We start from the raw sequence: 12,633 nt of genomic DNA, 5'->3' as shown, positions 1-12,633 counted from the left end.
CTCTGCACCCTTGGCAGGGGCATCCCTTGAGTTGTCTGTGTGTTTCTGAACTTCATTTCTTTGAGGTTGTCCAGGCATTTACATGGTTCACTTTAACCCTTCTTCTGTCAACCTGATGATTAGCAGTCTGCCTCTGCTGCTGGGGTGGGAATGACCCTGAAGTCAAGGCTACCTAGAAAGGCTTCCTGTCTGCTCTTTTGTGGTGGTTCAATCCTGTGGTGGTGGCAGGAGAGAGGGAGAGTTCTGTCATTGCTCTCAAGCCTGCTGCCTGGGCACTCCTGCCAGCTTCTGCTTCTCCCTGTATCATTCTAACCTCTGCATGTTCTCTGGTCGATCACAGAGCGGTGCCAGTGAACAGATGAACATCTGTAGAGCGCTGGCAGCCTGCAGCTTGCTTTGCTCTTCCCTGTTCTGAACTGCTTCCTTGTGCTCTGTGTTCACCACTCATTAACAGATGCAATTCCTGTCTTGAATACGAGCAAGCCCTGAATTGCCTGGGACCTGATGAACAGTTATATCTGCTCACACCTAATGCCTCTCTGTCTCTATTTCTGCCCCTCATGGTGCAGCAACTTCAGTTGAACCTTCTAGTTACTGCTCTTCTCTCCAATTAAGGTGGCTTCCAAGAAGAAAGAACGCAAGCTCACATCTGATGATGACCTCTCTGAACAGGACGGAGACAATGGCAGGTTCTCTGACGATGAGGTCAGCTGCTCCTTGAACATCACAGATGAAATGAAGCGCATGTTTAATCAGCTGTGAGTATCATGAGCAACATGGGGAAAGCTTGTTCTGAAATGCAGACTTGGTCCCAGAACACTCGAGCTGCCACATATGTTTTCTGGAAATTCAAGTAAAATGAACTGATTTTTGTTCTTCCCTTACGTAGAGAATCTTCTTTTACTGCTGTTATCATAGAATCATAGAATGGTTTGGGTTAGAAAGAACCTTAACATCATCCAGTTCGAACCTTCTGCCACGGGCAGGGACACCTTCCACTAGAGCAGCTTGCTCCAAGCCCCTGGGTCCAACCTGGCCTTGAGCACTGCCAGGGATGGGGCAGCCACAGCTTCTCTGGGCACCCTGTGCCAGCGCCTCAGCACCCTCACAGTAAAAATTTCTTCCTTATACAACCTAAATCTCCCCTGTTTCAGTTTGAACCCCTCAACCCTTGTCTTATTACTATAGGCCCCCTTCAGATACTGGAAGGCTACTATGAGGTCTCTAGGCTGAACAGCCCCAATGTTCTCAGCCTGGCTCCACACAGGAGCTGCTCCAGCCCCTGATCATCCTCATGGCCTCCTGGACTTGCTGCAGCAGCTTCATGTCCTTCCTGGAAAGAAGCACTGGAAGTGAACACAGGATTCCAAAGCAGTACTGTTATAACAGTAGCAAACCAAGAAATATGCAACACCATAAAAAAAGTACAAAACATGAGTCTATTCTGCATATTTGGCTGAAAATCAGATTTCTAGAGTATTGGAAAGAACCTCACTGCTGCTTGGGCTGGCTGGAATTTGGGAAGGTCACTGAAAGCTCAGTTCAAAGTGGATACAAACTTCTCTAGTATTTTGTATGATTTTTCAGTGGAGCTATAGGCACATGGTAGTGGTGGGTCTGTCCTGAAGATCAGTTCTAGCAGTTGCAAGTCTTGCTCCAGAATGTCATCTCCCCAGCTGGAAGGTCTGGCATTTATTTTGCCTAAAGACTTGCAGATTGGAGTCTTTGGAAGTTTGTAGCACCCAAGAAGACACTCTGCACCTTGGTGGCACATAAAGCAGTGCAGGAGGCTGGCTGGTGCTGTGCCCTGCTGTTACGTTCTTCTGTTCTAGAAGCGATGGAGGTGGCCACAGCCTGGTGAGGCTTTTGAGGGTCTCTGCTGTTTTCTTTTGGCAGAGGATAACCCCAGCAAGCACTACATATCTGACTTCCCTAGCACTGAATAACAGTGACTTCTGCCAACTCCTGCAGTGACTGCAGAGGGAACAATTCCCAGTGCTTTCCCACACAATGTAGGACAGTATTTCATATGTAGGAGTACACAAGAAATTTTCCAGGAAGAGCACTAACTCCTCTTCTGTCATCAGCTGTTCCCTAAAGTTCTGTTTCCATGGGATGTCTTTCTTTCCACCTGAATTTCACATTCAGGAGGGCATGTTTCTTGCAAAAGTCATAGATAACTCCTCTTGTTAGGACTCTGGTTTGGGGTATCTTTAGGCCCTCAGTAATATTCAGTGTAATAAATAGATTTTTGTCTTCTCTACCACTAAAACTCAATGTGACAGCAGAGAGTGTGTAGGTGTTAGAAAAGCAAGAGGCTAAAATTGAGCTCCCAGGTTTGTACTGCATCTGGCTTTTAGTTTTGTTCCTCAACCTGGCCTGTGATACCTGATTTTAATTGGTGCTGCTAATGGACTTCTTATCTCCTGGTCCTATTACACATGGCACAAAGCACTGCAGGGTATGTTCAAATTGGTTGATGTAGAACAGGGTTTGTGGCTTACTGGGAATGGTACCTTTCTAAGGATGTCTTAAGGTCCTTTCCAACCTGAACTATTCTACGATTCTATGTCTGGGTTTGGGGTCTTTGTGAAGTAGAAAATACACAGCTGAAGAGCTTCTCTCATTCACAGAAACAAAGCAACTTGCATTTTAGCTGTTACAAACTTGGATCTTTACGTGTCTAGTAGTAAAAAGTCCAAATGCAATCAGCTTTGAAGAGTGTGACTCTGAAGTAAGCAGCAGCCAGAACTGGAGCCTTTGGGCTCTCCCACGAGGGTAGCCCTTGCAAAAAGGAACTGATGTGAAAAAGTTGCATTGCAAAAGGCACTGTTCCGTATGCCCCAAGTTTATAGGGTTTTTTGGTTTAATGACTTTTTAAAGTCATGCTGAGTCCAGGCAAAGAGCCTGTCTCTTGCCAAGCTCTTCAGCCTCCTGAAGACAGCATTGGCCTCTGCTTCCGGACTAAGATGTTATCTGCTTAAAAGGAAGTGAGCTCAAGTAATAAAAATGCATCAGTCTGAAATGAGCAGGCTGCTTCTGGGAGCCAGTTCAGGTTTTTGTCAGGCCTCCTTAGCAAGGACAAGAAGCAGCTACTGGTGTTCTGCTCTGCTGCTGCTCAAACCAGAAGGGACTCAGTGCCTTCTAAAACTTTCCTTTCTTGCACAACAGAACATACTAAAGGGGCTTAACCAAATAACGAGGTTAAAGGCCACTCTTGCCACTGTTTGTTCTCGGTCTTAAGTGGCTGTAGTAGTGTCTTTGTTCAAGTCAACAGTGAGTATTTCTGCTACCTGCACGTTGCTTTGAGGCTTCAGTTTTAAATCGTTGTTACTTTGGGGAATCATGGTTTTTAAGTGCTTCAGGGGAAATGTTGGCTGGACTTCAACATGCAAAGCCGCAGGGAGGCTTCTGGTGGCTGTTTCTTGTCAAACTCCTCACGCTGTGTTTGGGCTCATTTTCCCATGTCTAAAAAGAATAGTTTCAAACATTTTTGTGGTTTTGCAAACAGGGGAAACTAATGTGCAGCACCATCTGGAGGACAGAGCTAGGACTGTGGCCTGGCATCAGGGATGTTAACAAGGAGCTTTTATTCTGCTTGGGGGTGGCAAAGAGCCCAGGAGTGAGGGACTTGGACAGTGGCACAGCCTGTTTGTAAAACCTGTGAGGTTTTTCAGCTGCTGCATTGTTTCCTTCACTCGGTTCTCATAGCCCCTTTTTTCATGATTAATTAGAGGATGATTAATTAGAGGAGTGGGGCTGCAGCAGTTTTCACTAATGGTTTTTCTGTTCCCTTAACAGTCGTGAGACATTCGATTTTGATGATGACTGTGATAGTTTAACATGGGAGGAGAATGAGGAGACGTTGCTGCTCTGGGAAGACTTCACGAACTGCAATCCTTCCATTGACCTCCAAGGAGAGGTGAGTTCATTTCCCTTCTTTTCCCAAGCTATTCTCTACAGGAACTGTACCCCTCAGCTGCTTTCAGCCATCTGAGCCTTTGCGTATTTAGCTCGTGGTCTAGTTTGCCACACAAACTTGCTTTGATTTAATAATCCTCTTAGTGCTTTCTCTCTATGGTTGCTTTTCAGTGTGTGCAATCAGTTTATTTGTAAAACTTCATTTCCTCTGCTCCTTCAAACTGAGTATATGAAAGTACCAAGTAAGTGTCAAAAGATCCAATGTGTCTGGGTGTTGCAGGAGCATCACACGGTCTGTCACCCTGAGCAGTCGTTTATCTCAAGCCCTGTATCTTCTACACAGCATCTCTGTAGATTATCATTCACATTTTAATTGTCAAAAGAGTACAGTAGCACACACGATGGCACAGTTTAGTGGGGAGGAAAATAAACTCAGTATGGCCTGTGGAAGATGTTAAAGCATGTATATCCCATCACAAACAAAGAAGCTGTGGCTGCAGGTCTGCGTAAGGCCCCAGGGATCTTCTGAAGCTGTGAATCTTGTGCTTCCATCTTCCTAGTCAATAGGATTCTCCTGGCATTGGTGGATAATAAACAGCTTGCTTTTAATCCTTAAGATCCCACACTAAATAAGCTAATGGCTGCATGCTGCCTCATTGGGTGACTCCTGAGCCTTTTTAAACAAGCCTAAAGAGTGATTGAAATGCCAAGGTCAGGCTTTGTGCGGGTAGTCTTTAAATGCAATGCTATTATTTCATTACCGAGCAGCACAACAGCAGTAGGTAAGAAATAATCCTGCCTCCTTCCATCAGCACTGTAGTGTGAAGATGCTGAGGCAGCAGTCTCCTGAATATTGTCTTGTGTTGACTGCCAGGAGTGTGTTAATGTTATGTCTTCCCGTTTTGTATATCATCTGGCATCCTCTGAAACTGCAGAGATTACTTAGAAGTGCTAGGGCTGCAGAAAGCAGTGTGCTTAGCTACATGTCGTCTTTTGAGCAGGGAGAGTGGCAGAGTGATAATGTGCAGCCATGTGCTGGAATTAGTGACAGATTGATTTGCATATACCCATGTGTGCATGTATAAGCACAGCTATCAGAGGAATATTGCCGAACTCAGGCCTTACGTGCAAAAACTCTATAAAGGTTTTAAGCAGCTTAAATCCTTCTAAATGAAAATTATACAAGGAAAGGGTAGATTTGTCTTGTAGATGGAGATTCAGAATAAAGACTGCTCCGACTGTGCCTGGTCTTTAACATCGTGCTTTACATGTCTGAATCTTCCTTCCAGTGGCTTTATTCCTTTCAAGTTCTTACATGGTGCCATAGCCACCTTCTTTTATGACCTTCCTCCTTAAAGCACTTCTGCATATAAAAGGATAAGTGGAATGATTCTTGTAGCTATAGGCTGGATAGCCTGGTGCTGATACCAGGCATGATCCTGATAAAGCTGCCTCAGATATGACCAGAGGATGGAAACATAATTAATGCTCATCAGTGCAGTTGCATTAAATTGATCATTTTCTTTCTGGAAAAGGGAGATAGGTAATAATGTGAAAGAGAGAACAGTGACGTTGCTTTAGTCTCTTTGTGACAGCATGAAATAGTGCTGTATGTTTTGTAGCCCGGACTGTACTGACAATCCAAAGTGATGATGTTATGGGAGCTGCTGTCTGGCAGGGTGTTTCCTATGGGACAGCATGTGTTCTTGCATGTGGCATTTTCATCAGTAGTGGGCTGGAGTGAGCTTGCTTTATCTAGCAGTTACAGATTTCAATAGGAAACAATTCATGCAGAGCATAGGTGTGAGCTAATGGAAACTGAAAGGACTTGAGAGTAATAATATGCAATTGGAAAATGGGTATTCCAGAGCAAAGCTGTAAGTAGCACGATGGTCAGTGCAAGGAAAACAAAGCCTTGTGGCTGGAGAGCAATTACAATCTAAATGTGATCAGACTGTGAAAGCTTTGGGAAAATCCGTGGGTCTGGTTCTTTGGCAGCACCGGGTGTATGTGTGTTAATTGCTGGAGCCTTGCTCTGTAGGTCCCTTGATCAGAGATTTTGTGTGTACAAAGACATGGGCATTGTACAAAAATGTGTTTTAAGAAGCAGAATATTCCCTGCCTGTATAAAAATGCATTGAGAAGACTCTTTGCATGAAAGAGCATCGCAAGCTCCGTTTCTGAGCAGGTTAGACAAGAAAACCTGAGTTCTGTGTTACATTCTTGCTAATTCTTTGTGTCTGCCTTTCCCCTGCAGGAGGAAAACCTGGGAAACTTGATCCATGAAACAGAGTCTTTCTTTAAAACCAGAGACAAGGAATACCAGGAAACAATAGGGCAGATAGAGGTAAGGAAGTGGTTCATGACAATAGGAATTGTTTCTAGTGGCTGAAAACATACAGTGTTCTGATCCAGTATATGCGCAGAGGAAAGATGGAATGTCTGTCTATGTAAGGGATTTTCCTCTGACATACCCTTGGGGTTCTTTTCTAAATACCATTCTCTGCACAGCACTGTTACTGAGTAAGCATAAATCTGTAGCTGGTAGAGGGAGAACCTTCAGAACAAAGAGAGAAAAAATGCACTTACTCTTTCTCCCCTTGCATATCCACCATCACACTGGGAAATGCTTTCCAAGACCTGGCCTCAGAGGTTGCCAGACACAACAGCTGTAGCTTCTCCAAATCTCTGCCCTGCCTGGAACATGCTTTCATTAATTACTGTGTGTTGACAAACAAGATGCTAAGCAGCAGGAAAAAAAAACAACTTGAGGGCTGCTTTAAAACCAGTGCTGAGCTCTGATTAAATTGCACTTCGTCAGCTGATGAATGAATTGCTGGTTTACAACACTGAGGTTAAACATAAATGGTGTGGATGCTTTGGCTTGGCTCTGGACAGCTTTAGTATCTCCACCAATATATAAATGCAATGAAGCTGGGAGAAGCTGTTACCATCTCCCCTTGGGCTGAATATTCTCTCCTATTTCTTACAGCTGGAATTGGCCACAGCCAAGAGTGACATGAATCGCCACCTGCATGAATACATGGAAATGTGTAGTATGAAAAGGGGCCTGGATGTCCAAATGGAAACCTGTCGTAGGCTTATCAAAGGCTCAGCTGACAGGTAATAAGATGTCACCATTCTGCCTGGGGTGCTTCAAGAGGTTTTGTTTCCTGCCAGTTGTTTTAAAGGCAGTAGCATCGTTTTGTCCTTTAGGTAAGGTTGTTTTGTTCAGAGTCAAATACCAGTCAAAAAGGAGCTGTGTAACAGTTACTGTGTGTTCCTACACAGAGTTAACAGCTCAAAGGATTCAACAGCTGAGGGCAAAACCAGGGATCTCTAATTTGGATGGACGTTCATTCTTAACATTATGGGTGTAGAACTCTTAAACAAAAGCCAAAATTAAACCTTGACTGTGGGCTCATATGAAGAGCTTGGGTTTTAACCTTCTCATGTGTTAAGGACCCTATACTGTAAGGGGTTTTTCTTAGCTCTTGCTTGCCCCCAGTGCACATCCTGGCTTAAAAGAACAAGATGCTAAACGTTTTTAGAGTTTTCAAGTCTATACTTATGGATGATGAAACTCTCTGTAGGATGTTCATTGTCCATTTCCTCATCAGTAAACCCAGGGCAGCCTTTACGTTTGTACAGGAGATGGCAGGAGTGGGGTGGCAGCACGTGGGCTGGTTTACTACCGGTATTTACCATAAACCCAAAGCTTAATGTTAATAAAGTGCATTGAAAAATGTTTTGGGAAGTGAAAGCCACCATTTTCTTCAAAGGTTCATTTCCCCCCCCTTTCTCTCATTGATATTTAATTCCTTGTCTAAACCTTTCTCTGACTTTTCCTGCAGAAATTCTCCATCTCCCAGCTCTGTAGCCAGCAGCGACTCAGGAAACACAGATGAAATTCAGGACGAGTTGGACAGAGAGACGGATGTGGAGCCCATGGTCACCTGATACATAGCTGGAGCATTCCAGTGAAAGGGAAGATGCAAGACAAGATTGTAAAAGAATACACTGATGTGGGGGCAGATAACAGTAAGACTCATAAGCCCTCACACAGGGTTTCTAAGGACTCATTCCTACACGCATCCCCACCCCATGCAAGGATTGGTGCTGTAAATTTCTATTGTTCTACAAATCGTAAATGCAGAGTCCTGTAAGAAAACATGGTGTTTTAATTGTGCCTTTGCCCCAAGCTGAGCCACTTTGAGCTCCAGTGGAATATTAATAGCAGGTGTTTTTATACAAAATATTCTTTCAACAAATCCTAATCCGTTAGCAGAGAATGGTGCTGCAAAGGCTCTGGGTGTTTCGAGAAGCTCATGGTTTTATTGAACTGCTGCACCCATTGGCAAAAGGAATGCTGGCAAAATGAGAAGTGAACCCAAGACATTTATGGTGCAATTACCAAAGTCTGGCTCCAAACAAGAGAATTGAACTGTAACAATTTGAACTGTAACAGTCCAAATTGAACTTGAAGCATTTAAAATAAGAGCAGGGGTAGAGACAGCTTTTAGGATTAAGCAGTTCTACAATATTAACAGGAGCTTCTCAGTTCCATCTTTCTGGCTGAAGGAGCCTTTGAGATGCGTTACAAGCTCTGTGCTCCACTCCAGAGTCTGAAGAAGCAGCAGGTCTCAGCTCGGTGGCAAAGCAGGGGACAGAGGAGGGTTCCATGGGGTGGGAATATCCCTGATAAACTTCTATGCAAAAACAAAAAACCCACAAAAAAAAAAGCTCGCCTTATTTATATGGAATGTTTGGTCCCTGCTGGGAAATAGTTATCTCTTGGGAAAGGAAAGCTAAAACCACATTTGCACATGTTAGTTATCTGTAGAGCTTCTTTTGAGGAGGAATGTCATATCACAATGCCTTTGTTTCCGGTGATTGGATTAGGAGGGGAATCAGCCCTTCAGTTCTTGTGTTGTTTTGTGTGTTCTCTTTTTCAGGATTCTTTTTTTAAACCATAGTGTTTGCAGATTTGACTTTGCCGACAGGGAGGTAACTCCATTTTATGCTGCTTTCATGATGTTTAGAGTGGGATAGTTTGAAGCATCAGGATAAACTGACATGCGGTAGGATAGACGTAGGCTTGAGACATGACACTGGGAGAGTTCCAGACCACTGTTCTTCAGGAAAGCTGAACATCAGGAAATACTGTAATCCTTTTTAGGGCGTAGTAGAATGAATCTCAAACTACTGCTGCCCTAGAATTAGGGAGGGACAGCCATGTGCTTTCTCTGTGAGAAAGTGAGGAGACCCAGACTTTGTCAATCTTTCTGTATTTTTACACAGGAGAAAGCAGCATCAAAAGTCTCGGTGGTGTTTGAGGCAGCTCTGTCATCATCAGGTATGGTTATAGTGGGAATTGTAGCACCTCAGCCAGGTAAAAACAGGGTATAAACCTCAGCCAATAATCTTCTGTTTGTTTTTTAGACCAAGATTGAAAGTGTAGTTAATACTGCCTAAAGGTAACGGTGTAGTTAACTAGCAGTTGCAAGACTCGGAGTAAATACCAAATGTATTTGATTTCCTGCCGGGAAGCTTAGAAGCTGCTATGTAAGAGCAGTGCTAGGACTGGACAGGGAACTACCTGATTTAAGCACCCTCTCAGTGTTATGTAAAGGTAAGCTGACCAATCTTTTTAGCTCCCTGAGTATTGTTTCCAAGCTACTGGTCTGAAATCAGTGAAACTGCATTGTAAGCATGCACCCAGTGTAAATCAGTGCTGCTTTCTTCCAAAAAGAATGCAAATGTCTCAGCATATGGCACGTTCCTGGGCAGAAGTGCCTCTGTCTTGTGCAGCTATGCAGAGGGGCAGGACCTCAGAGGGTTTCTGTTCCCCCTGTAACTGTGGGTACAGTAATGTCTAATCAGAGTTTCCCATGTTGCTGCCTGGAGTTTCATCACTGTTCAGCTCCGGCTCCTGCTTAGACACGATGGTGCTTTTAGGCTACATGGATCAAATGGGCTCCTTGTGTTTTTCAGAGTGGGAAGGAGTGCTGGGATGATCTGTCTGGATCCACAGTGTGGAGGTCATGATCCACAGCTGATGGCTTCTGTTTAAGAAAACAGATCCAAGGATATTCTGGTGGTTTCCTTACTCAGTGCAGTTATTTATAGAGTAGCTAGCAACTTCTTGGTTCCTGTGGTGTGGGTTAGGGGCTTTTTCAAAGCCTCTTTCATCATGTAAAATGTAGATAACTTTTCTCTGGAAAAGAATCCTTATTCCAAAGTGCTCATTCCTATTATTTCTTAGGTGGCCAAAGTGGTAAATGTCACGTTCACTAGGGCTACAAGTCGGGGGGTGCGTGGGGGACAAGAGATGGGGTATTTTTGTGAGGGGGCTGGGACTGCATGTTTTCAATCAAGTACTCTTAAGGTTTTGAAGCCTGTATGAACTTCAGCTGCTAATACACAGTTTCTCACGAGGCTGAGAAACCATCTGCCAAAGCTGAATGTCTGTGATGCTTTAGTGACGTTGGTGGAGGCGTTGTTAAGCAATCGACTTGCACGGTGACCCAGCCTTGGTGGAGGCTGGCGTTTGGCTCTCCTCAGTTAGGAAATGCTCTTTGGTACTGGGGAAACTGAGCAATTTAAGTGGCCATCTGGCTTAGCTGCTGCTGTGTTGTGGGGTTTGTTTCCATTCAGACTCAGTGTCCTAGTAGGATAAAGGCTGAGAGTTCTTGAACCTGGGAGCTGGTGTGGTGAGGGTAGGAGAGAGCAGAATATCCTCAGTTTGCCAGCGAGAGCCAAGTGAGGAAGCAGAACTTCAGCTGTAACAAGGTAGCTGTAACCTCGGGTTTATCTCATAGCCGTAATTACAAGGAGCATCTGTAGTAGGGTTGTGTCTGTTGGGAAGTGTAAGGGTTGCAGGGCTAGAGTAGAGGGTTTAGAATTAATGTGTATGGTGGTGATGTGTATGACAGTAAATTACCATGGTTGTTGGTGTCTGTTTCTTACAAGCATATTTAATCCATTTTTAAAGAAGAAAAGGTGTTTTCATACTCGGGATCAGGGGTTTATTTTTATTTAGGCTGTATAGGACTCAGTGGATCACCAGGGTCGGTCCTTGAGAGTTTCCCTCGGAGGTCTTTGGTTTAGTTTCAAGCGATGCTGCTGACTTAGCCGACAGTGGTCCTGTTCTGTTCGCATATAACCACTCCATAGAAACCAGATCAAAAGCTTGCCAGAAAAAGGTGAAAATGCTGGAAATGATTTTGATGACCTCTTTTTCTTTTTTTTTTTTTCCTTTGTAAAGCTGTAAATACTTTCTTTTTGTTTTCTATTCTTACTGCGGTGTCATATTGACACGTTTTTAGACTTACCGATCCGAAAATCCTCCTCATTGTGTCTCATTTTTTACACGAGGATTCCAAGGAAGCAAATTTTTTTGCTTGTTAGCAGTGTACTACTCGACCCGCTTCCTAAACTGGGTTTGTACGACACAACTGTTTTCAGTACACAAAAGGCAGTTGCTTTTGTGGATGCATGTTCAAAAATGTCCAAAGAATAACGTGGTACAAATGTGTTTTTTCAGAGACTTAGTAATTATCATGTTAGTTCACAAGAGTTAAAGACAAAACTCTTTAAAGGGGGGGAGGGATGTAGTGGAACTCATCGAAGCTAAATGTGTATTCTATTTATAAAGTCCCACTATATAGTCTATTTTTATTAGAGGTTTTTAAAGTGCAAACAGAACTCTGTCAGCAAATGCAATTATTCCCTTGGAAAGTATCTCCTGCTCTGGTGGGGCTCCAAATTCTCTAGCGGTTTCAAGCGCTAATGTGGAAACAATACGACAGGTATGGCTGTGAAGCACTTGCCCATCGCTTCCTCGAGCAAGGGGGTGGGAAGCAAACAGTTAACAGCTTTGCTGCCACTGCGGACTTATTGCTGCTGTAAAAACACCCATTGTGGTGTTTTTCCCTTCCCCTGATTTCGAGGGGCTCTGCTGCGAGGGTAAGAACCTCTGTCTGCTCCTCTGAATACCGGGGGGATGAGAATCATAGACTCCCAGAATGGTTTGGGTTGGAAAGGACCTTAAGATCATCCAGTTCCAACCCCCAGCACACTGGGTTGTGCCACAACCGGCTGTGGCACAGCAGTTTTAAATCCTGCCCCAGAGCATCTTTTGTGTTCTACCTGGCTGGAAGATAAATGCTGTTTGTCCCCAAACAATAAATTGGAATTAACTTGATGAAACAAAATAATAGCTCAGAATTGTGCCTGAATCTACTTCTAAAGCTGCTTCTAATCTGAGATCATTCATTTTGAGTAACCATTCTTGCCAGCAAAAGCAGACGTTGGGTCATTGGTCCAGGCTTGGCAGAGGGAAAGCCGCGGCCATCGGGGGGGTGTGCTCACAGCCTTGCCACAGCGCTGCTGCGGTCTCTCTAAAGCAGCGATTTCCTTTTGTTTCCCTTGGCTCTGGAAAACCGTGGCAGAATGTTTGTGTTGGAGCGTGCAGGAGGAGAACTGCAATATTGGGAAGTCTCCGATTGTGTTTCACATTTGAGTGCTTCGTTTTAGAGCCGAGTGTTTAAAAAGCATGATTTATCACAGCAAAACGAACAAATCATAGTGCTTCCATTGTTAGTCATACCCTGATGAGGATTTTGCATACGTTTCTTCAGGACTCTGGTTCTTTTTATTCTTTTGCACTGGTCTAGGACATGGTTGCAGGGGAGCACACAGGTTTGACAA

The 12,633-nt window shown here is 44.1% G+C and overlaps 1 protein-coding gene across 2 annotated transcripts in view; it reads left to right on the top strand.

The window, feature by feature from the left end:
• Positions 1 to 11,595, top strand: part of IFFO2 (intermediate filament family orphan 2) — a 40,578-nt gene extending 28,983 nt beyond the window's left edge. For both annotated transcript variants that reach the window (XM_061479407.1, XM_061479406.1), the window contains 5 exons: positions 616 to 758; positions 3,802 to 3,922; positions 6,179 to 6,268; positions 6,914 to 7,044; positions 7,776 to 11,595. In XM_061479407.1, the coding sequence (XP_061335391.1) occupies positions 616 to 758; positions 3,802 to 3,922; positions 6,179 to 6,268; positions 6,914 to 7,044; positions 7,776 to 7,881 (591 nt within the window). In that variant the 3' untranslated portion in view covers positions 7,882 to 11,595. The remainder of the gene's footprint in view (positions 1 to 615; positions 759 to 3,801; positions 3,923 to 6,178; positions 6,269 to 6,913; positions 7,045 to 7,775) is intronic.
• The last annotated feature ends 1,038 nt before the right edge of the window (positions 11,596 to 12,633 follow it).

The sequence above is a fragment of the Pezoporus flaviventris genome, unplaced genomic scaffold (assembly GCF_033815535.1).
Source record: "Pezoporus flaviventris isolate CSIRO_AGI_PZ_B2104156 unplaced genomic scaffold, CSIRO_AGI_Pfla_v1 ptg000148l, whole genome shotgun sequence".
NCBI classification, from domain to species: domain Eukaryota; kingdom Metazoa; phylum Chordata; class Aves; order Psittaciformes; family Psittacidae; genus Pezoporus; species Pezoporus flaviventris.
Note: the sequence above shows the minus strand (reverse complement) of the source record. Positions and strands in the feature narration are given on the sequence as shown.